The 24,018-nt window shown below is 32.2% G+C and overlaps 2 protein-coding genes and 1 long non-coding RNA gene across 4 annotated transcripts; 1 reads left to right on the forward strand and 2 right to left on the reverse strand.

The window, feature by feature from the left end:
- The first annotated feature begins 4,153 nt into the window (after positions 1-4,153).
- LOC122584887 lies at positions 4,154-11,439 on the forward strand. 2 transcript variants are annotated; one of them, XR_006321609.1, is made up of 7 exons: positions 4,154-4,710; positions 8,639-8,756; positions 9,097-9,189; positions 9,291-9,365; positions 9,619-9,750; positions 10,626-10,829; positions 11,102-11,439. It is a non-coding gene; the product is annotated as an uncharacterized LOC122584887 (long non-coding RNA). The 2 variants fall into 2 exon arrangements; XR_006321610.1 differs by lacking the exon at positions 10,626-10,829.
- LOC122584886 (cytochrome P450 76C1-like) lies at positions 5,368-7,920 on the reverse strand. Its single transcript, XM_043756961.1, has 2 exons — positions 6,901-7,920; positions 5,368-6,134 (listed from the first exon to the last, which is right to left on the reverse strand). The coding sequence occupies exons 1-2, from the start codon at positions 7,861-7,863 to the stop codon at positions 5,514-5,516; spliced, it is 1,584 nt and encodes a 527-aa protein (XP_043612896.1). The 5' UTR covers positions 7,864-7,920; the 3' UTR covers positions 5,368-5,513.
- Positions 11,440-19,939: 8,500 nt separating the features above from the next.
- On the reverse strand, positions 19,940-23,010 carry LOC122586025 (labd-13Z-ene-9,15,16-triol synthase, chloroplastic-like). Its single transcript, XM_043758141.1, has 2 exons — positions 22,045-23,010; positions 19,940-20,560 (listed from the first exon to the last, which is right to left on the reverse strand). The coding sequence occupies exons 1-2, from the start codon at positions 23,008-23,010 to the stop codon at positions 19,940-19,942; spliced, it is 1,587 nt and encodes a 528-aa protein (XP_043614076.1).
- Between the last annotated feature and the right edge of the window lie 1,008 nt (positions 23,011-24,018).

A 24,018-nucleotide genomic window follows, 5' to 3' on the forward strand; every position in this document is an offset into this window, starting at 1 on the left:
TCTAATTAACGTATATATTGAAAAAACATTTATCACAAAATCAACGTTAGGCAAAGAAAATACATGTCGTGGAAGTTGATCTATCTATCTTCAATTTAATTAGTGGCTGGCTTAAAATTCTCACAGATAATTAAACATTTTTTTCTTGATGTACAATTTTGACTATGTATAATAGGAAGTATCAACATTTACATCAAACCTTTTTTTTTTTTTTTCTTATTAATTGCTAGACCCATTTATCTTTTTGGAAGATAATATATACTCTATGCAGGGTACAGTAGTACATAGGCTCCTTCAAATATTAAGCCTCCCTAACCAGGTGTGTTAATGATCTGATATACTCCGTATGATTATACCTTAATTTAGGGATGTGCACGGTTTGGTCTAAACCGTTTAAACTGTACTAATTGGACGGATTGGTCGGTTTAAAATTAAAAACTTAAACCGTTGGTTTGCCTTTTTAATAAACCGTTCTTATGGTTTGGTTCGTGGTTTTAGACCTTTATTAAACCGGTTTAACCAAACCGGACCATTTAATTATATCAATGATATATTTAATCTATATATATATACATGTATATATTAATATTCAATATTATAAATAACAAATTATTAGTTGGTATAAAGTTGAACATATTCAAATTCTAGATTTAAAATTTTCAAAGATACGATTCCTAAATCAGCAAGCTAATCAACATTATATGAAATACTTTGTGTTTCATTTTAAGTATAAGTGAAACTTTTGCAATTTAGTATTATTAAAAGCTTTTATATATGAACGTCAAAAGTATGATAACCGTTTAACCGGACCAAACAAAACTGGTTAATTGGTTTTGGTTGGTTTGGTTTGGCTAATAATTTGGACGGATTGGTTTGAAAAAATATTAAACCGTTTACATTGGTTTGGTTGAGATTTTTAACAAAAACTAACCAAACCGAACCACGCACATCTCTACCTTAATTGAAATTAAAATATTTCAGTTACTTCACTACTTGTCACCTTCTTGACAATAAACATACCTTTAAAAGTTGAAATATATAGTTTGTTTATTTGATGTACACATTGGGAAAATATTTTATAATGTAATTACGGAATATATTCTAAAAAGATACTCTTTTATAATAAATTCAATTAAGTTTGGCTAGTGTCAATGTTCAGTGACTTCACATATGTTTTGTTTGTATGTGAAAATAGACATAGGTATATGCATTGAAGATAGTTAAACTTCATACGTGGCTTTTGATTTCATCGGTACGAGTATTAAAAGGAATTATTTTTTTTTTGTCAAACGAAGATTGATCGGAGACCTTAAGGTTATCAAGTATTTTTTTTATAACTAAGCTAACTTCTTATTAGTAGAACAAATTATTTTATATATTCATAAAATATGATTTTGTATTTTTAATATTATATTCATGAAATTATTATTATTAATTTGTAGTTTTTTATTATGTTTTTTAATTATAATGATTTTAATATAATGTAACTATATTTATATTCATGAAATATGTTATTTTAGTTTAAATGTATTTATATTTTTAATTAACAAAAAATATGGGCCAAATGATTGGTTATGGGGAAAATCTTTTTATATATTAAAAATCACAGTAAACAACTTCGATCGATATATTTTTAGAAAATATTTCGATATAAAATAATCAAAATTTTAATATATAGATCAATCTTTTATTAATAAAAATATTCAATTAATTTTTAAACCACAATAAATTTACATCTTATATTAATAATATCATAACCCTCATATATTGGACATGGTATAAAATTTAGTTAGAAGACGAACAAATTATATGTGAAAGAAGATAACGATTACAAATGTTCTTAGACATGTAAACAAAGTCACACTAGGAACAGAAGATTGAAATGGGAACTTTATTAGTAAGAAAAGTAGAAAACCATACCACATATAGCAACAGCCAATATAGAACGAAAACTAAGTAAACTTTTTAGTGGCACATATATGACCAAATAGTTTTCCTTTGAAAACAAAGCCTAAGGTTTTATCACAATTTTCTACAAAATGATTGCAACTTCTATGAACATAGTTTCTTTATTTTTAATTTAGGTTAAAAATATCAATATCTTTATCAAAATCTCTCTTCCTTTACAAATTTTTTACTTTCAAAATATTTAAACTACCTTTAATAATATAACAAACATTTTCCATAAACTTATTTAATATCCAATATACCTTAATGAAATTTATTTACGATATCTACCATGAATTTCCAAAACAACAAGACTACCTTTTACATTAACAACCTATGTTATTTATCGTTGACACCAGTCGCCGCCGCATTGCACAAATATTCGTTTTATTCTTATAAAAATTGAATTGAGTAAATGTTGATTTGATCTCGATACACACTAATATAATAAACTAATAAATTAATAAATATGATTTCAGTAAGAGGTCATATTTCAATTACTCTTCTACGAAAGAGAGGAAGATATACTCATTTATGAAAGATATTTTGTCACAACCCATACCATTATTCAAATTTCAGATTTTGTCACATCGCATCTCATTCGAGTTTTATACTATGGGTGAATTTTTGTTTTCTTTTTCACACATTTTCCTTTTAAATCATTCAACCTTTTTATGGCCACACCTATATCACTATTCTTAATTTCTCAAATCGCATTCCGATTGAAAGCTTAAATAATATATCGAGGATTTTTTGCCACTTGTATCACATTCGAGATTTCTACTACAAGTACTTTTTTGTTTCTTGCATACGTTTAAACAAATATATTGATGAGAAGAAAATTTTTAATAAAGTGGTTTAAAGTTTAACACAAACACATTATAATAATGTAATCCTTTCAACAACGGAATTTCCTAGTTGTAATTACGATGATTCGTTAATATTTTTTTGTAAGAATCGGAAAACATGAAGATATACCAGATGGGCTTGTAAACTGGGCTTTCTGTCGGATCGACTATTATGATTTGTTGGGTGGGCTTAAGAGAGATCGCAGACTCAAGATAAAATAGAGTTAATTTCATTAGGTGCCCCTGTGGTTGTTGATATTATCTGTTTCCACCCTGTCTTTTTTTTTTCATTGCTAGGTACCCTTATGGTTCGTGTTAATTTCATTACCTGCCCTTTTGACTAACGAACGTCAGTCTTTCTCCGTTAAGGCCCTCATGTGCTTGGCACATGAGGGTATTTTTGTATTTTTAACTTTAAAACATCATCTCTTCTTGCTTCTTTCTTCCCTTTCTCTTTGACTGGCTCTCTCCATCATGTACTTTCTTCATCAACAACATAAACAGCAATCCAGATTTTAATAAAATAAAAATCAATAAATAAATCTACATCTATGGATAATAAGTCATATATGTACCACATGACCAAACTCCATTTTATGATCCGTCAAACTTACAAACAAACTATAAGAATCCAACAAACCTACATCTATTCAACTTTGTCACACATCAGCATCATAATCATTATCCTCATGAATCCAACAAAAAACAATCCTCAAATCTCATAAAACATTTTACACCATAGATAAACAATTAAACATCAATACCTACATCATCAAAATAGAATCAGTGACGATGATTACAATAAAGATTATGAAATCAACTTCTTTAATTTGTTCTGGGACTCTTTTCTTATCTATATGAACAATACCTAAAAGATCGAGAAAAAAAAAGGATCGAAGACATACCTGCGTTTCCGGCGAAAGAGATGATCGGAGAAGAGGTTGGTAGGTGAATGGCGGTCGGAGAAGTAGGTGGTGATAGAGAAAGATTTATCTGAAGAATGAATTAGAGAGATCCACCTTAACAAAATCGAGTTGATGATCCGGTCGGATAGTCACGACGACGGGATGATGGAGAAGGGTGACGCCAAGAAATATTGAGGCAGAAGAGGCAACCAGATTTTTAAAACTCTCGAATAAGACAAAGCCAACTTCAGATCAAATACAAGATTGATTCTTTGATACAAAACTCTCGAACAACCAACGAAATAAGGCTTAATCACTTTCCTTTAGTATTAAAATTCCTTGAGTATTAACAGATTTAAAGTTTTTGGATATGTGTGTTCTTGATTTTCGGTTTGATAATGGGTGATTGGGTGCTTGATTTGGTTGTTAGATCTAGAAAAAAAAGAGGAAGATGAAGAAATGAAGGTTTTAGATGTAATAATACAAAAATACCCTCATGTGCAATGCACATGGGGGCCTTAACGGAGAAAGACTGACGTTCGTTAGTCAAAAGGGCAAGTAATGAAATTAACACAAACCATAAGGGTACCTAGCAATGAAAAAAAAAGCACATGGTGAAAACAGATAATATTGACAACTACAGGGGCACCTAATGAAATTTACTCAAATAAAATACTAAAAAGTTACCGTTGATGACACCTACAGACTACGGTTAATATTACTGTAATATACATTATACAACAACAATGTAGCCGGAGATCATATCACTGCTCCTTAATTACGCTCAGTCCCAGATTCACGTTAACATTTCAACAACACAACAATTTGTCCCTCTTAATATTTTAAAATGTGGTTGTAGGTTTATTTGGCAACAATCCAAGCTTCCACATCCATTTGCTACAGTAAAGTGATGTCATGTATGTATATTCGTATATACGTTTCGTATCTATATAGTAAAGTGATACATTTATGAAGGATGATGATATCAACGCTCACACCATCAACTCCTGGTACTTTCTATTTTGTTTTTCTGGAACAACTTCTAATGAATTAATGTTTGATGCTATGTTTTTCTTTATCCATATTAAGTGTTTGATAAAATGCTTCAATGAAAGTTTGATTAATTTTTTTTTTTTAATTTTTTTTTGTCATTATGTTTTATACAATCTGAGTGTTTGATTCTGTCTTCCTTTGTTTTAATGTTTGCATTAGTTAAACCTCTTCTTAAAATGCATTTATGAAAGTGAATTTTATTTGATTAGTTCTAAGTGTTAATTATCAGAAATTATGATGAAAATTATATTTCTTTTTGTTTGGATTGAAGTTCAACAATAACAACAAAAAAAAAGGAATTTATTGGTAAGGTTTTCTGTTTTATGGTTTAGGAATTTATACTTCTTGTCAGATAAATTTGATGGAGAGCAAACTAGACATAACAAACATATGAATTTTCAATGTGATTAAGTTGTGACCAAAAGTGTAGATGATATACCTCACCAGTACTGCATTTTGTGAACACTATTATGATAGTTTTATGCAATTGTTGCATTTGGAATTTTCTCACTATTTCCAATCCGAGTTAACAAATTACTCTTGTAAGTCAATATGAAGTTTTTCCAAAAGAAAATAGACGAGTATCTTATTATCGTTATAAGATATAATCAGCATAAACAGAACTTAAACATAGATAATTTTATATCCTTAAATGACCAATGAAAAATCAAAATATACCATCAGAAATGGAACTCTCATATTTGTAAACTACTAGAGCCAAGATGAATCGCGAATATATAGCCAAGTCTATCTTGCAAGATTAGTTATAGAGTCTCACGTCGTGCAACCTTTGAGATGGGATAGCCATGAGTGGATTTCTTTTTCGTAGAGTAATGCCAAACTTTTCGGTAAGATCGTGCTCTTCTCCCTCTGGCAACCTCCAATCGAAAGAGTGCATGAGCGAAGCTAAAATAAATGTTTGCATTTTCTCAGCTACTGGAATTCCTGCACAGGTTCTTCTCCCCGACCCAAATGGAAAGAACTTCAAATCCTTTCCCTTGTAATCAAACTTGTTTATCAAGAATCTCTCTGGATTGAATTCTAAGGGATTGTTCCAGTACCGAGGGTCCCGATGAATTGACCACACGTTCAAAAAGACACTACAACCTTTTGGTATGTTGTATCCACCTACTGTGCAATCTTGGCTTGGCAAATGTGGAAATAAGAAAGGAAGTATTGGGTGCAACCTAAACGTTTCTTTAATAGTTGCATCTAGATATTGTAGTCGCGACAGATGAGATTCTTCAACTATGTTGTTTGCTCCCACAACTTGTGCTAATTCTTCTTGTACCTTTTTCATTACATTGTGGTTTTTCATAATTTCTGCCATTGCCCATTCGGTAAGTGTTGACGTTGTTTCTGTTCCAGCAACCATAATATCCTGATGCAAGAAGAGTTTCACGTAATTTAGCAAATTAAGCGATCGGTATTAAACAAAATAATGAAGATTAATGTAAACGGATATGAATGGATTGTAATATATACACACACACACACACACATATATATATAGGGTAGAGATCCAGGGAGATGGTTTTTAAGGAGAGAATGTTCAGATTTTAATTTTTTTAGCTTGCTTTTTTGATTTTTTTTCACTTTTTTTTTATTCTTTTTCTAATTAACTCAATCCATAGAAAAATTTTAAAAAATAAATAAAAATAAAAAATTTCTAAACCGAGTTAGTGAGTTATACATGTAAGGGTACAGTACGGGCTTCGCCCTTAAGGATATTCATAACGGGTAGCTGGTGCGAGTGATAGATCATAGAGGGTGATAGGTCATAGGGGTGATCGGTGATTGGGTGATCTACCTAACGGGTTTCGCATTATGGCTCCGCCATAAGTCGAAAGGCTTCGCCTATAGCTTATGGGCTACGGGCTACGCCCTTTGGAAAGAAAAATATTTTTCAAAATTTTTATATGGAATAAGTTAATTAAAGAGAGAATGAAAAAAAATGAAAAAAAGGAAAAAAGTTTAAAAAACAAGTTAAAAAAAATCAAAAACGAACTTTCTCACCCTTCTCTCCTTAAGGTACCTTCTCATTTGATCTCTATCATATATATATTATATATATTATATATAAATATAGATTGACGAAGATATAATCTTGATCTTGAATAAAAAGTTTTTGAGCAGAGATATCTGACCAGAAGTAGTGCCTTTATTTGGGTGATGTTAAGTGATGATGCATCTTTTCGGTCTTTAAGATCTAACAACATTTGTAAAAAATCTTTCTTCCCTTCATGCCCAACTTTATCTTCTGACCTTTCCAAGTTAGATTTGATCCGGTCCTCAATGATGCTTGTTAGAATTTGATCTAGTTTGTCAAGTTGCTTCTTCATTCCTCGCTCGATACCTTGAAAATCAAACCATGCTAGACTTGGGAAGAAATCGGACAAATTTGGTTTTCCAAAAAACTCAACTATGTTTGAAGCCACGATTTGTAACTCATCTCCAAGATCACTACCATCTTTTCCCCCTTTATTTGATTTGCTATACCAAATCATGTTTGTAATGACGTTTGTCTGTGTCAAGAAAGCAATCTTGCTAATATTGATTGATGTGTCGACGTTACTAAAAACAGCCTTGATGGTTTTTCTAACTTCATCTGTCCGGAGAGAACCACATGCTTCTAGATTTTTGTTGCTTAGGATCTCATGGACAAATATTTTACGAAGTTTACGCCAGTTGGAGTTGTTATTGGCCATCACCATATCTTGGCCCCCATAACTAATTATTGAGGCGGCTATTGTTAAATCGCGGTTAGAGAAGGTTTCATCTTGGTCTCGAAGCACCTCTTTTGCTAGTTCTGGGTTGTTGATCACAACGTGAAGCTTGGATCCCAAATGAAACTTGAATATGGGACCGTAGGTGTGAGCCATGTGGGTTAACTGTTTGTGCAATTCAGGACCAAGAAACGGAAGGTACCCAACAATAGGCAAGGAAAGGGGACCCGGTGGCAAAGGTGGCGAGGAATTTGAAAGTGTGGCTTTGTACCATAAATTAATAGCTAATGCTACTACTGAAATGGTGAGAAATGCAAGAGTAATCTCGTAATCGCTCATCACTTCCCACAACCATGACCATTGACTGGTACTTAGCCGTGACATTTTTTAAGATGATACTCGTATTATACAAGGTAATTATGGTTGATGGCTTCACTAAATGGATAGATAGAATATATATAGATAGTAATTGGTGTATCTTAATTTTCTAAGTTAAATTTATGAAATATCATCTAATTAATCTATATATTGAAAAAACATTTATCCCAAAATCAACGTTAGGCAAAGAAAATACATGCCGTGGAAGTTGACCTATCTATCATCAATTCAGCGACAGCTTAAAATTGTCAGATAATGAAACAATTTTTTCTTGATGTACAATTTTGACTATGTATAGTAGCAGGAAGTATCAACATTTACATCAAACTTTTTTTTTGATTGCTTGAACCATTATTTTTTTTTGGAAGATAATATATATACTCTATGCATACTAGTATAATCTAGTATGGTACAGTACATAAGCTCCTTCAACTATTAAGTTAACGATCTGATATACTCCGTATGATTTTACCTATAATATTGTCATATTACAATTGAAATATTTATGATATCTATCTACCTATATTACAAGAAGAATGCCTTTTTTACTGTAACATGATAAAAAAAAAAAAAGACACATAAGCGTAAATATTAAGTTACTGTAAAAGGGTAATCAAAGAACTCAACCTTTTTTTGTAAGTTTTTTTTTTATTATTATTAAATTTCTTAATTAATTTAGATTATTTGGTTAATTGGTGCATTATTTAGTTTTTAGATTTAATTGCTAGATTAATATACTAATTAATACAATGTTATTGTATGTTGAAACAATTTGAGAAAGAGAGGGAGAAGCTGATGAATTTATATGGCTAAACTGAAGAGAAGCCACTCTGGCATTGGAAGGAACAAATCGAGTCAGAGTATGCCTTTTGGTTAATTTGGCTGCCAATATTCATGTGGTACTTTCTTTTGTTGCTTAATAATATAATATAATACAGATTTCCTTGATGCCTGATGTCTTCGCTTAGAATAAGACTTTCTCCCTATAGAAATGGAGGTAATATTTACCTAACTCGCAACTAAGGTTAACCCCAACTGTGTAGATTTGCTTCCCCTTTATCCTCATTTAGTGTAGGTGTACTTAAATTTGTAAGGGCCGAAAAACAACCATATAGGCATGAACCTCTGTCTAACATTTACATTTTGGTTTACTGCAATGCATAGTATTATAGACTAATATTTTCGATTATCCATTCTAAATCCAAAGTTGTGTTGTGTGTTTATGGTTGTTCATGTTAGGTGTTGACAAAAAATTTGTTTCAACCCACTTGAATGAATTGTGTATTAAAGAAAGCTCTTCCTCTTTTGACCAAGCAATCCACTCATCATCAGGTATGATTCTCAATTCAGTTCATATTAAGCTAATTTTTCCATTTGCCAACCTTTGCCACAAGTGTCTTTTATTTTGATCTTCTCTTTTTTCTTTATCACAGTTCACAAAGATGGGCATCATAGGTTTAGCTCAACAAGAGGTCACAAAGATGGGCATCAAAGGTTTAGGTCAACAGGTATACTTTTACATTTTCATTAGAGCAAAATAGTGTCTTTCACTAATGGCATTTGTTCAACACAAGTCGAAGCATAGTATGTAATTAGCTGTCGGTGCACACATTCAATGGTGCTTAGTAAAGAGCATATATAGCATGGTCACATGGAGATACTAATTACAATTAACTATTCTGCTTAGTATCTCATTTTTATTTTATTGCTTCTAATCCCAGATTATGCTAATTAACTCTTTCATGGTTACGTGCTCACCAGCCTAATCTTCAACATATGCTTATCGAGATAGAAATCAGATATCCTGAAAAGCTCGGAAGATAGGTTGGGTTCTTCGGCTAAGCGACTAGCGGTATAACCACTGATGCATGCGTAATGCTAAACTCCTATGAGGTATAAAACCGTATTAATGATACATGTTGTGAGTGGTTCAATTGTTAGTTGTTCAAATTATTGGATTGCGTACTTATAAATAAGTTGTTGGCAAGAAATAACTCAATTTATATGCAAAGTTAGACACCCACGAGTTAAGAATTGGAGCAAAAAAGTTTGGCTTATAGGTGACCAAGTGTTAATCTTTCATCTAACTAAGTGCATGTTTCCTCATAGCACATGTCGTTACAGCTCAACAATCTCTGTTACGAAGTTAGATTTTTAGTAATATTGTTGGTGCAACCTGGTTTCCCATAACTTCCAGGTGTTTGACGGAAATCTCATATTTGATGTATCATGCTATAACTAACTCTATGTTGTGGATAATCTCATATTAGATGTATCATACTATGCCTTTTTTTCTTGATTGTTAAGGTTAAAAAGTATTCCAGAAACATTTTATGTATCCACTTGTAGATTGTGGCTTAAACAACGTGCGACCCTTGCATTATGTATCTCTTAACTTTGTCTTGAGTTTGTTAAAAATGTATAATATTTGGTAACTTCGAGTCAATCGAGCCTATCATTAGTTACTATAGGAAGAACCAATACTTATTTAAGACAAATTTTGGTGGTTGAAATATGAGTGCATAGTATAATTGAATTAAGCATGGTTTTTTGTTAAGGCTATAGCCATAATAAACGAGCAGGCCACAAACTATGCCCTAAAAGATGGTCATGTGGGTTTGTTCGGTTGTTTCAGAGCCTCACTTTTTTTAAAATATCGACTAAATGAGCAGACCACATTTTGCTGGACTACATAGGACTATTTTGTAGCCATTTCGTGATGTTCATTTGCAGTCTGGTTGCTGGTTTTCTGTCTTCCTATCATATAGATCAATAAAACAAGAGAGAGGGCGGGTGATTAGATCAAGTGACTTGAAGGGAACTTTCTAGATATAAAGAGCAGATTAGAGAACTAATCCTGGCGGCTTAATATTCTATGAAAGCTTGGGGAATGATTAAAAGAGCCATTGTTGTACATTTTGTTGGTATCGTTTGAGAATTCATGAGCATCTGTCAAGGTCTCACTTCTTATGGTACGTCAACTTAATTATAAGAAAATAAATTAAGTTTGAAGAAGAAACATTTTCCACCTCAGATATGGATGATCATGAATTAAGCAAGACCTTTTGTCTAGATTAGCGGTTTAAGTTGGACCTGTGATAAGATTGAACAACCCTATGGCCCCGTTCTCTTTTTAGCTAATTTTTTATTTTACTCTTTTGAGATGAAATACAAGCTGATCGATCCATAAACTTAACTATTGTTATTCTCTTATTTTGATCGATGTTTTTACTTGGTGATGCAGATCTTGTTCATAAAGACAATATTGCTGTTGATCATTTGGCTTGTCAACAGATTGGGTGGTTAAATTATGACTAAGTTCTCGTCAATGTTTGACTACTTTCTACAATTAATATGAACGATACAGTTTCTATACATTCTTTGTCACTATTTGAAGGATTATTAGATTTGAACCTTGATATAAAAGGTGCAAAGTGGGGGGTTGGTCAAGTTGGTTAACTAGCCTGACTGGTTTTGGTTAAATCTGGATGACATGACCAAGGTTTTGTCAGGCTTAATTATAATTTATTTTATGAATTTGTAGAAAATGATTACAATAAAGTATATATATATATACTAATAATAACGTTATTGTCATTGCATTGAAACATCGCTCTGACCCATTTGTCATAAGCTTTTAACCAAAAAAGGCCATTCATGAGTTAATGGCTTGAAATTGCAAACTCTTATGATAAAATCGTGTATATCATGTTTGTAGGGTCAAATGGGTCGAAACTCACCTAAAGTGTACTTTTTAAGCATCTAGCAACGATATTCAAAAACTGTTCTTTGAAATAGTAGTAAAGTATATGTATTTTATCAGTCGGAATAGATCGGAACCACACCAAAAACAGTTCGTTTGACTCATAAGCCTAAAAATCCAGACTGACCAATTGCCACCTCTGCATGTATGGACAGTACCTAAATGTTGTATACAATCTTTCATGTTCACTCGACAGCGAGGCTGGAATTTATGCACTATCTTATGACACATCAGGATCGAGGCTTGTCGCATGTGAAGCTAACAGAACCATCAAAATGTGGAAAGACGGTCACTTTCAAGCTACCAAAAGACATCTAATAGGTTTTAAATGTGTTTTGAAACATAGTGCCCTGAATTGACTTGAAGCTGACTTATATAGGAGTATTGGTTTAGGACACATTTTGGAACAAGTTTGCGGTGTTCTGTTAGTTATACTGTAATATTTGGAACTTTTGAGCGGAGCTTATTCTACGTTAAGACTTAAAAGCGTTGTTTCTAGACTTTTTGATAAAATAGTGAAGCGAGAAATGGGACCAGTGTTGTTTAGTATAACTAAAGTATAGTTAAATCAAAAATCTTAGCAGCCATAATCTAGAGCTTCCTAGTACTGGATCAGTGTTTTTTATTGTACTTTAACTAAAATAGCATTGTCAAATCACACATAGTATAGCAGCCATGAACTAAAGCTTTATAGGTAGTGCTACTCGTATCCTCAACATATCAACTCATCTCTAACCTTTAAAACACCTTTAAATATTTTGGCAAAATTATATTTAAGTCTAAGGTTTTTATTTTCAATTTAGAGTGTATTGAAATCTTGTCCGATGAGAATGCAATAGAAGTGAAATATCTATTATATGCTTACAACTTTGAACTTATTACTAGCCTGGTGCTAAGAATAAGAAAAACTAAAAAGTATTATACAGTGTATCATGAGAGGATTTATGAACTGTCTGGAATTTACAGTTATCTTATGAAGTTATTGTATATTGATACAAGTGAACATTTTAAAACACCATATAATCGATTTTTTCAAACTTTTAATAGAACCCTTAAATTATATAAATTATATGTATGATAACGCCTTTAGTGGGCCGTACATTGCACAGCCAAATTTACACTAGTCTTTTATATAAGAAGAGGATATTATTTTAATAGTGCAAAATAAGAATTTTTAGTATAACCCATCTAACAGTAAAACAAATAAAATGATAGTGAGATATTAATAATATCGTAGTCTACAAATTTGATAAGCATATTATGATTTTGTAATATTCAAATATCGATAAGAATGTCATAGTAAACAATTTCGAATTTCACTAAATATGTCACAGTCGACAAATTTGATGTGCATATTATGATTTTGTAATGTTCAAATATCGATAAGCATGTCACAGTAAACAATTTGGACCAACATATTTTTTTTAAAAAAAATTCAATATAATAAAATCAAATTTGCAATATATAGATCAACTTTTTATTGATAAAAATAGTGAACTAATTTTTAAACCACAATAAAACATTTATATTAATAATGTCATAAGTCTCATATATTGGATAGGGTCTAAAATCTAGTAAGAAGGTGAAAGATAATGCTAATATGGCAGAAAAAATTGTAGCTAAAAGAAGTGCACGATTACGAATAGTCTTAGACAGAGCCGGCCTTGCTAGTGGGCTAGATGGGCTAAAGCCCAAGATAGAAAAAGGCAAGGAGGCAGTTGTAACATCCGCGGATTTTGACCATTTGACTTTTGTGTAAAATTGACTAGTTAATTCAATTAATGAATGATTTAGTTCCTTTTGAGACTAAACGATGGGCAAAACGCTTAATGGATCACTTGAACACTTGTTAGACAATACGATATTAGACGATACATGACGACAATTTAATTAAACTAGTAATGTGTGAAACGGGTCAACCCATGGTCATGACCCATGACCCAACTCTTACACCCAACCCTATCTCCACCTTATCTACCCTTCCATCCATTCATTTCTCTATATTCTTTCTCTCTCTATTTTTCTTCCAAGAACACACACAAACCTCCCTCTCTCTCTAAAATTCTTACATCAAAATAATTATTTCAAGTGGATTTGTGATGGAATAATCATCTAAATTGTCATTTTTACAACATATCTCAAAATTGGAAGTCAAAGTGCAAGAAAACTACATATTTAGCTAAATTTCAGATTTCACAACTTGGAGGAGGTTTTGGTAAGTTACTTATCACTCAAATCCATCATTTTATGTATATTAACATGTTTCTAGTCAAACCCAAGCGTTCTTGAGTCAAATTGTAGGTCAAAAGCGAAATGGGTCGAAATTAGGGTTACAAAGTGAGTAAACTAGGTCAAATTCGAATCTAAACTAAAAATGGATGTTCTAGATCGATTTTTGCAGTAGGTGTACCTAATTTCGTTCATATATACTTCCAAAATGAGTTCCAAGCCTTTAAAAAGTCAATTAGGCCGATTTAGGTTTTTGCAAAAGTCAAAGTGGGTCAAAAACGATTTTTTGTGATTTTGTGAGTCATGGGTTAAATTCTTGAAGTGGGTTATGTTCATTGATGTTATTTCATGTCTAATAAAGCATAAAATTCAGTTTTGAAGCATTACAAAACGGTTTCATAGTGTCAGTTAGGGTTTGGTTGCATCTAGGTCAATGTTGACTTTCTAGTCAACTGTGGAACACCCAGCTCAGAACCAGCGTCCCAGACGACTCTGGTCACCGTCCTAGACGATGAGTTAGGTCTGGATCGCGTGTGTGACACTCAGTTGCACAGTTTTAGACGCTAGGCCACTTTGATCAGCTTATAGGAAGCTGTTGCGCGTTGTACATTATGCCCTTCCCTGATCTTTACTTTGCAGAATTGACTCCCCATTTTACTTGTATACTCTTAAGGACTCATGTAGCTTTCATTTGGATCCTTCCTCGCCTTCTCTAGGGTCTTAATGAAGTCTCAAAAGCCGTCTAAAGTTGAAAATTCCTTTTTGGACTCAAATGGGACTTAATAAATATTATAGCGTGTGTAATGATAGGTTATGGACGTGTGGAGCTCATTTAACGTTATAACTTCACTTTAACTCGTTCTAGAATGATTTTTGACTTCTCTAATGACCTAGAAAGGTCCCGGTGGTTGTTTAAAGTCACAAACCTAAGCACATAATAAGTCAATGGTTAAAACATGGTAAATGTTAATATATACATTTAACGAAATGATTAATGTTGGGCACGAGACGATCCATGAATGACTTTATTTTGCTACAAGCTATATCTTGACCTCTTTATTGACCGTGTCGGGTCTCGGGAGTCAGCCAAGGTCTTGAATTACATTTAAAGACTTAATTAGGGTTTACTTTGTATGTTAATACGTATGTGATATATATATATATATATATATATTATAGGTGTGGACCTTGACAATCGTTGAACGCTTACAAATCATTTATAAATTGCTTTTTCCGATCAAGGTGAGCTTCGTAAACCCTCCCTACTCAATTGAGATTTGGGATGAAAAGTGTACATGTTTGTTTGATTGTTCGTAAACCCTCCCTACTTTGCCGTCTTATTTTATTTTTACCTTTTTTTTTAATATTACTTAATTAATGATGATGATTAGGCTAAAGTATAATTTTAAAATTGTGCTTTAATGATGATTAGGCTAAAGTGTAATTTTTTTAAAGTATGCTTAAAATTAGGAATTTAATGTAAGTATGACACCTAGAAAAAAATACTACATGACATGATTTCATAATTGCCACATAATCAAAAACTTGTATTCTCTCAGTTATAAGTTATATATAGAGATAGAGAAGTCACGCTAGGAACAAAACATGGAAATTGGACCTTTAAAAGTAACGAAATCATACCACATATAGCAACCGTCAATATAGAACGAAAACTAGCTTCCAAAGTAAACTTTTTAGTGGCACATATATGACCAAATAGTTTTCCTTTGAAAACAAAGCCTAAGGTTCTGTCACTATTTTCTACAAAATGATTGCAACTTCTTTGAAAATAGTTTATTTATTTTTAAGTAAGGTTAAAAATATCAATACCTTCCTCTTTACTAAAGCAAAATCTCTCTTTCTTTTCAATTTTTATATCTTTAAAATATTCAAAATACCCTTAATAATATAAGAAATATCCATAAGCTTATTAAATACGTACCTAATCTTTGATTGCTGGGAGTTCGACTAAGGGAAGAGTACAATGGAAGGCGCCTTTGATGTTAGGCCCCGACAGAAAGTTTTCCGAAACCGGAACTGAATGGAATTAATACTTTCCAAAATTTCTTTCTCAAAAAAAAAAGGTCCATTTTCCCACGTAGTTCATCGGTCAAACCAACAATTCTCTTCTCAAATTAATAGGAAGATATGAAACTTATTTACAATGCATACCCTAATTAAATTCGTAAAATAACTAAACTACCTTTTACATCAATAACCTACCTTACTAATCGCCGACACTAGTCGCCACCATCATCACGCTAGAGCTACCACCATCGACATTGCATTGCACGAGTAAATGTTGATTTGATCTCCATACGTACTTGTTTCTAGTAACATCATAATAGATTAATAGATATGATTTCAGTAAGAGACCATATTTCAATTACTCTTCTACGAAAGAGCGGAAGATATTGTATGCGAAAAGATAGAGTTCAACTCTTTCAAGTCAATATCAATTGGTATTAAACTAGTAAAGTTCACGTCACGCGTTGCGGGACCTCAAGTCTTATTTAAACGGTTACATTATCTAGTGTATTTACATTAAATCTTTAACAGGTTAACTGTAAATCATGTTGTCATTGATATGTTTTGTTATAAAGTGTGCAAGAAACCAAGAAATAACTCGTGGTAGAAGATCTGAACATGATGCAATGTAGGAAAATCTTCAATACATTAGTTGGGAACTTAAGCAAGATGTGATTTTACAAAACTCGAATAGTGTTACGTGTTGTGGGAACAAAAGGGTTGAATGACCCAAAAGGGAAAAAATATATGAACAGAATTAAGAAGTAGCACGTAGTAGAAAACTCGTACAATATACGATGTGACAAATTAATTCCGAATGGTGGTACGGGATGTAATGTGGACAAATTTTTACTACATTTTTACATAACTTGTAAATGGGTTAGATGGGTCACGGCTGATACCATAGACAGAGTTTCTCATGACTTAAGTTTTTACTACATTTTTACGATATGTCTTAAGTTTCTCATGACACAATATATGTCTGATACATTTTTACATAACTTGTAAATGGGTTAGATGGGTCACGGCTGATACAATTTATGTCTTAAGTTTATACTACATTTTTACGAGCATGGTATTCGCGTGTTACGGCTGATACCATAGACAAAGTTTCTTATGACACAATTACCTTGTTTTTGACTCTTGATTTTTGGTCGGTTTGTGTATTACTTCCTTAATTGTTTGCCAAAGAAAGATGAGAGTGTTTGCCAAAGAAAGAGAGCTATAGAATATGGAAGAGCACGGGTGGAGAATAATGGGTGTGTAAGGATAAATAAGTAATTCGCATGTCCTAAAATAATGTTTTTTTGGGTGTGTAATGGTAAATAAGTAAATTCGCATGTCCTAAAATAATTTTTATAGAATAATATAGATATGTGCAAATTAATTAATTAAACCACATACAGATCGAATTATCTAGATAAATGTGCTAAAATAATGAATGAATTGGTACAACATACATGACATATTTACATTTTGTTGTAATTATGATGATTTGTTAATATTTTTGAAAGAATCGGAAAACATGAAGATGTACCAGATGGGCTTGTAAACTGGGCTTACTCTCTGATGGACTATAAGCTTATTATGATTTGTTTGGTGGGCTTAAGAATACCGTTGCTGACACCTACAGAGTACAGACTAGTAGACTACCGTTAATATACATGTACAACAACAATGTAGCCTGAGATCATATCACTGCTCCTTAATTATGCTCAGTTCCAGTCTTCCAGATTTACGTTAATATCTCAACAAAACAAAAATCCGTCTCTCTTACGTAATATTTAAAAAGTGGTTTGGTTTATTTTGCAACAATCCAAGCTTCCACATCCATTTGTTACAGTAAAGTGATGTCATGTATGTTGTTCGTATATACGTTTTCGTATCTATACAGTGAAGTAATGCATTTATGAAGGATGATGATATCAACGGTCACACCATCACCGCCTGGTACTTTCTATTTTGTTTTTCTGCATGGGCGGTACCACATGGGGGGCAAAGGGGGCAATTGCCCCCCGCCCTCAAAATTTAGATTTTGTCATGTATTTTTAAATTTTTCATCGATTTTAAAAAATTTCTTATAGGTTTTTAACATTTTAACCCCTTTTATATTTATATTTCACGGAATTTTTAATTTTGCCCCCTCTGAGATTTTTTTCTGGTACCGCCTCTGTTTTTCTGGAACAACTTCTAATGAATTAATGTTTGATGCTATGTTTTTCTTTATCCATATTAAGTGTTTGACTAAATGCTTCAATGAAAGGCTTTTTTTTTTTTTTTTGAATTATGTTTTATAATATCTGAGTGTTTGATTCTGTCTTCCTTTGTTATGATGTTTGCATTAGTTAAACCTCTCTTATAAATTTATGAAAGTGAATTTTATTTGATTAGTTCTAAGTGTTTATTATCAGAAATTAAGATAAAAATTATATTTGTTTTTTGTTTGGATTGAAGTTCAACAATAACAACAACAAAAAAAAAGGAATTTATTGGTAAGATTTTTTGTTTTATGGTTTAGGAATTTATACTTCTTTCTTGTCAGATGAACACTCGAATTAAATTTTGAAAGTTGAGACCCATTTATGATGATAATCGTGAAGGTCTTGAAAATTTCTTTATTATGAAACAAATACCAAAGATGATGAAACAGATCAATTTCGTAACATTAGTTGATCAACATCATCACAAATTTACAACACAATAACAACGTAACTCTACCGTAGTTTTAAGGGAATAACCCCAATTTAGGTTTAATAGTACAGCACAACAGGGAACCGTAATTGTTCAATTTATTTCTCTCAAGTCATGTCTATACAACAAACATGATAGACTATTATCAAATATTCATATAGAGTTCATCAAACATCAACATTCATATTACGAAAAGTCAAAGATGATGCCATAAACCTGGTAGAATACTGAGGTTTAGAAGGGTGAACGACAGGAAAAAATGAGCCACTGCCTGTAACGTAAATGTAGGTTTGATTTGATATAAAAAAAAAAACTATGCTATTTATTACTATATTTTATAGCTACAATTTTGCTACTCATTAAGATTATTGCATTTGTTAATATCACATATACTTGGTAGAAATCTATACATACTTGTAAACATCCTATTAATCGAGTAGCAAAAATCGTAAGCCTAGATTGTGAGACCAAATATCATTGTTCACATAAGAATAGTTTACTTTAAGTCCTGGAAGTCACTTTTGCTATCAGAAACTCTCCTGCACATGTCTCTATTTCTGAGTGACATAGGGGGTTAATTATTACGGGATAATGGCATACAAAATGGTTATGTAATATAGTAACCTACTCAGATGACTATGTAACGTATACACCTATGTTTTTTTGGCTATACTATGTAAGAACCGTTTTTTTTTTTTTGGTCAATTAATGTAAGGAATGTATATTTTTTTTGAAATACTATGTAAGGTCCGTACATATTTTACATAGTGTAGCCAAAAAAACATAGATGCATACATTACCTAGCCACCCGAGTAGATCATTACATTACATAACCATTTTGTCATAGGTGGTTACATTCGAATGTCATTATCCCTAATTATTACCATGGTTATACATCTCAGTTATCTCGGCCGATATATCCGATATATCGTTTATCGGTGGTCTACCGAAATGATATATTCCCGATATATCCCTGATAAATCCGATATATCCTCGATATATCGCTTATCGGTTTTAATGGAGTATTATATTTTTAATACAATAAGTAAATATATCTTGTTACAAATTTGATGGAGAGCAAACTGACACATAACAAACATATGAATTTTCAATGTGATTAAGTTGTGAACAAAAGTGTAGATGATATACTCTTATAAGTCAATATAAAGTTTTTCCAAAAGAAAATAGACGAGTATCTTAATATTGTTTTAAGATATAATCAGCATAAACAGAACTTAAACATAGATAATATTATATCGTTAAATGACCAATGAAACATAAAAAGATACCATCCAAAATGGAACTCTCATGTTTGTAAGGTACTAGAACCAAGATGAATCGTTAATATATAGCCAAGTCTATCTTGCAAGATTAGTTATAGAGTCTCACGTCGTGCAACCTTTGAGATGGGATAACCATGAGTGGATTTCTTTTTCGTAGAGTAATGCCAAACTTTTCGGTAAGATCGTGCTCCTCTCCCTCTGGCAACCTCCAATCGAAGGAGTGCATGAGCGAAGCTAAAATAAATGTTTGCATTTTCTCAGCTACCGGAATACCTGCACAGATTCTTCTCCCGGATCCAAATGGAAAGAACTTCAGATCCTTTCCCTTGTAATCGAACTTGTTTTTCAAGAATCTATCTGGATTGAATTCTAAGGGATTGTTCCAGTACCGAGGATCTCGATGGATTGACCACACATTCAAAAAGATGGTACAACCATTTGGTATGTTGTATCCACCTACTGTGCAGTCTTGACTTGGTAAATGTGGAACTAGGAAAGGAAGTACCGGGTGCAACCTAAACGTTTCTTTAATAGTTGCATCTAGATATTCTAGTCGAGAGAGATGAGATTCTTCAACTATGTTATTTGCTCCCACTACTTCCGCTAGTTCTTGTTGAACCTTTTTCATTACATTGCTATTTTCTATAATTTCTGCCATTGCCCATTCAGTAAGTGTTGATGTTGTTTCTGTTCCAGCAAGCATAATATCCTGATGCAAGAAAAATACAGTAGGTACTTTAGCAATTGATCAGCACTAAACTAAATGAAAATTTTAAATGTTTTTGGTAGATCGAAGAATATTTTTTTTGGGGGGATTAATCACGGGAATACCAACGTACTTCCCATTTGTACACGGTTGCCCATTATACTTTTTTATTGATGAGGTTTACCCACATACTTTTTTTTGTACACGGTTGACTAATATTACCGACTATCACAGGAAAACCGGTCAACTTTGGGTCAACCGTATACAAAAAAAAAATATGTGGGTAAACCTCATCAATAAAAAAATATGATGGACAACCGTGTACAAATGAAAAAGTATGTTGGTATTTTCATGATTAATAAAAAAAAAAATAAGTAGTAATATATGGCTAAAAAAATATCTTACGGATGATCCCGCATACTTAATACATGCGAATCTTTCTTACTAAAAAAGGACTAATAACCAAATATTTCATACGAAACTCAAAATACAAAAATTTTGAACATATTTTACGTTGTGGATGTTGTATATTATTGCAACCCAATAATAATGAATGTTGGTGTCCGACCTCAAAACTTGTTTTTCCTTTGTAACGAGGTCTTAAGACCCGTGCGTTGCACGTCCGGGATGAATTATATTATTTTCATTTTTAACGTGTGGTTTAAAAATGATCTATATTAGAACAATATTGAGTTGTGTGTAAGAGTATAGTTATAATATGGACATAATTATGAAGATAGAATGTAAGGAAATAATTGACAATATAATATATAGTTATGTTGATTAAAAAGTACATGCACTACAAGAAAAATGTTGATTAGTGACGACTTTACTTAGTAACGACTAAAATTTGGTCACTAATATCTTCATTTAGTTACCATTAAGAAAAAGTGGTCACTAAACTTGGTCACTAAACAAATTTAGTGGCAAAAAAATAACACTTTTTCGTCTCTAAACAAAATTAGTCACGGACCTTTAGTGACGAAAAGTGACGACTTAAAATTTGGTAACTAATTTATCATAATGACCAAAATTTGGTCACTAAACAAAATTAGTGACGAAAATTTGGTCATTATGATAAATTAGTGACCAAATTTTAAGTGGTCACTTTTTGTCACTCTTCGTCACTAAAGGTCCGTGACTAATTTTGTTTAGAGACGAAAAAATGTTATTTTTTGGCCACTAAGTTTGTTTAGTGGCCAAATTTAGTGACCACTTTTTCTTAATGGTAACTAATTGAGGTTATTAGTGACCAAATTTGTCACTAAGCAAAGTCGTCACTAATTAACATTTTTCTTGTAGTGATGTTTACGAACGTTGATTAAAATTGAATTAATCATTGGAAGACCAACGTATTTTCCCAATTGTACACGGTTGTCCATTATACTTTTTATTGATAAGGTTTAAAATGGAAAAGTACGTTGGTCTTTCCGTGATTAATTTTTTTTTTATTGACCTTGAATTAAAAGTTTTTAGACAAATCTTACCACAAGTAGTGCCTTTATTTGGGTGATGTCAAGTGATGCTGCATCTTTCTGTTCATTCAGATCTAATAACATTTGTAAAAAATCTTTCTTCCCTTCATGCCCAACTTTATCTTCGGACCTTTCTAAGTTGGATTTAATCCGGTCTTGAATGATGCTTGTTAGAATTTGATCTAATTTGTTAATTTGCCTCTTCATGTCTCGCTCGATGCCTTGAAAATCAAACCTTGCTAAACTAGGGAAGAAATCAGACAAATTTGGTTTTCCAAAAACTTCAACTACGTTTGAAGCCACCATTTGTAACTCATCTCCAAGATCACTACCTTTCCCCGCTTTATTTGATTTGTTATCCCAGATCATGTTTGTTATGACGCTCGCCTGTGTCAAGAAAGCAATCTTGCTAATGTTTATTGATGTACCGACGTTAGTAAAAACATGCTTGATGGTTTTTCTAACTTCATCTGTCCGGAGAGACCTACATGCTTCGAGATTTTTGTTGCTTAGGATCTCATGGACAAATATTTTACGAAGTTTACGCCAGTTGGAGTTGTACTTGGACATCACTATATCTTGGCCCCCATAACTAATTATTGAGGCAGCTATAGTTAAATCGCGGTTAGAAAAGGTCTCATCTTGGTCGCGAACCACCTCTTTTGCTAGTTCTGGGGTGTTGATCACAACGTGAAGCTTGGATCCCAAATGGATCTTGAATATGGGGCCGTAGGTATGAGCCATGTTGGTTAACTGTTTCTGCAATTCAGGACCAAGAAATGGAAGGTACCCAACAATTGGCAAGGAAAGGGGACCTGGTGGCAAGGGTAGCTTGGAGCTTGAAACTGTCACTTTGTACCATAAATTAATAGCCAAGGCTACTACTGAAATAGCAACAACTACAATTGTAATCTCGCAATTGCTCATCATCACTTCCCACCACCATGACCATAATTGGCTGGTAATTAGCCGTGACATTTTTGAGGTTGATATGGGAGAATATTATAGAATACGATATATAATGCTCGGTGGCTAGCTTCACTAATAGAGAGACCACATGCAGATATTTATATTGCACTAGCTAGCTTATGATACTGTAGTACACGAGTTTATTATACATGAATATAAATCAAACGTATTGTCTTAATAATTTAATTCGATAAGCTTTAATTTTACTCCGTATTTTACAATATTTTCAGTATCGTTTTGCTTTTTAAGTGAGTTAATTTTTTTTTTTCCAATGCCTAGTGTTTGTATTTCACATTACTAATATTGAAATAAATCTTCATGCATTTAATACTTATAATTGTGTAAACCAATGTCCAACTAAAACTTCAAACTTATATATATATATATATATATATATATATATTTTCATTCTTAAAACTACAAAAATGACAAAATTAAGTTTTTATTAAAGTTTTTTGAAAAACAGCTTTAAACGGTATCTAATATTTTGAAAAACAAACTTATATATACCATTATGTTTTGAAACTCCATTGTAAAAATCTCACAAGATTAAGGCCTAGTTTCTTTTTTACTTTATGAACTTAATAGTTAAAAACTTAACTATTTAATCAAATTTTATGTTTTTTTTACTTAATACATAAAAATAACCGTAAATTACTTATATTTTACTTAATACATACTGACATTTTTAATGCATTCAGTCACTTAATAAACTCAACACTTAATGACTAAAAAAAAATATGAGCTCTCAATGTCTCAATCAAGTTTTGGAACTCAGTCCCTTAGTAAAAAAAAAAAATCCATGTCCAATTTTTTTTTTAAGGACAGAGCGGATAAATGGCTAACACCTCCAATTTTGATGCGGCTACGTCGGGTTCGAATCTTGACGATGTCGTAAAGGGTTTGCTCCCCCATGTGTAGATGGGTATAACATTATTAAGACCATTCACCACATTTACATGTGACAAGATTTAAACCCATAACCAAATACCCTAATGGTATGTCCATTATGTTGAT

Source organism: Erigeron canadensis, chromosome 1, assembly GCF_010389155.1.
Source record: "Erigeron canadensis isolate Cc75 chromosome 1, C_canadensis_v1, whole genome shotgun sequence".
NCBI lineage: Eukaryota > Viridiplantae > Streptophyta > Magnoliopsida > Asterales > Asteraceae > Erigeron > Erigeron canadensis.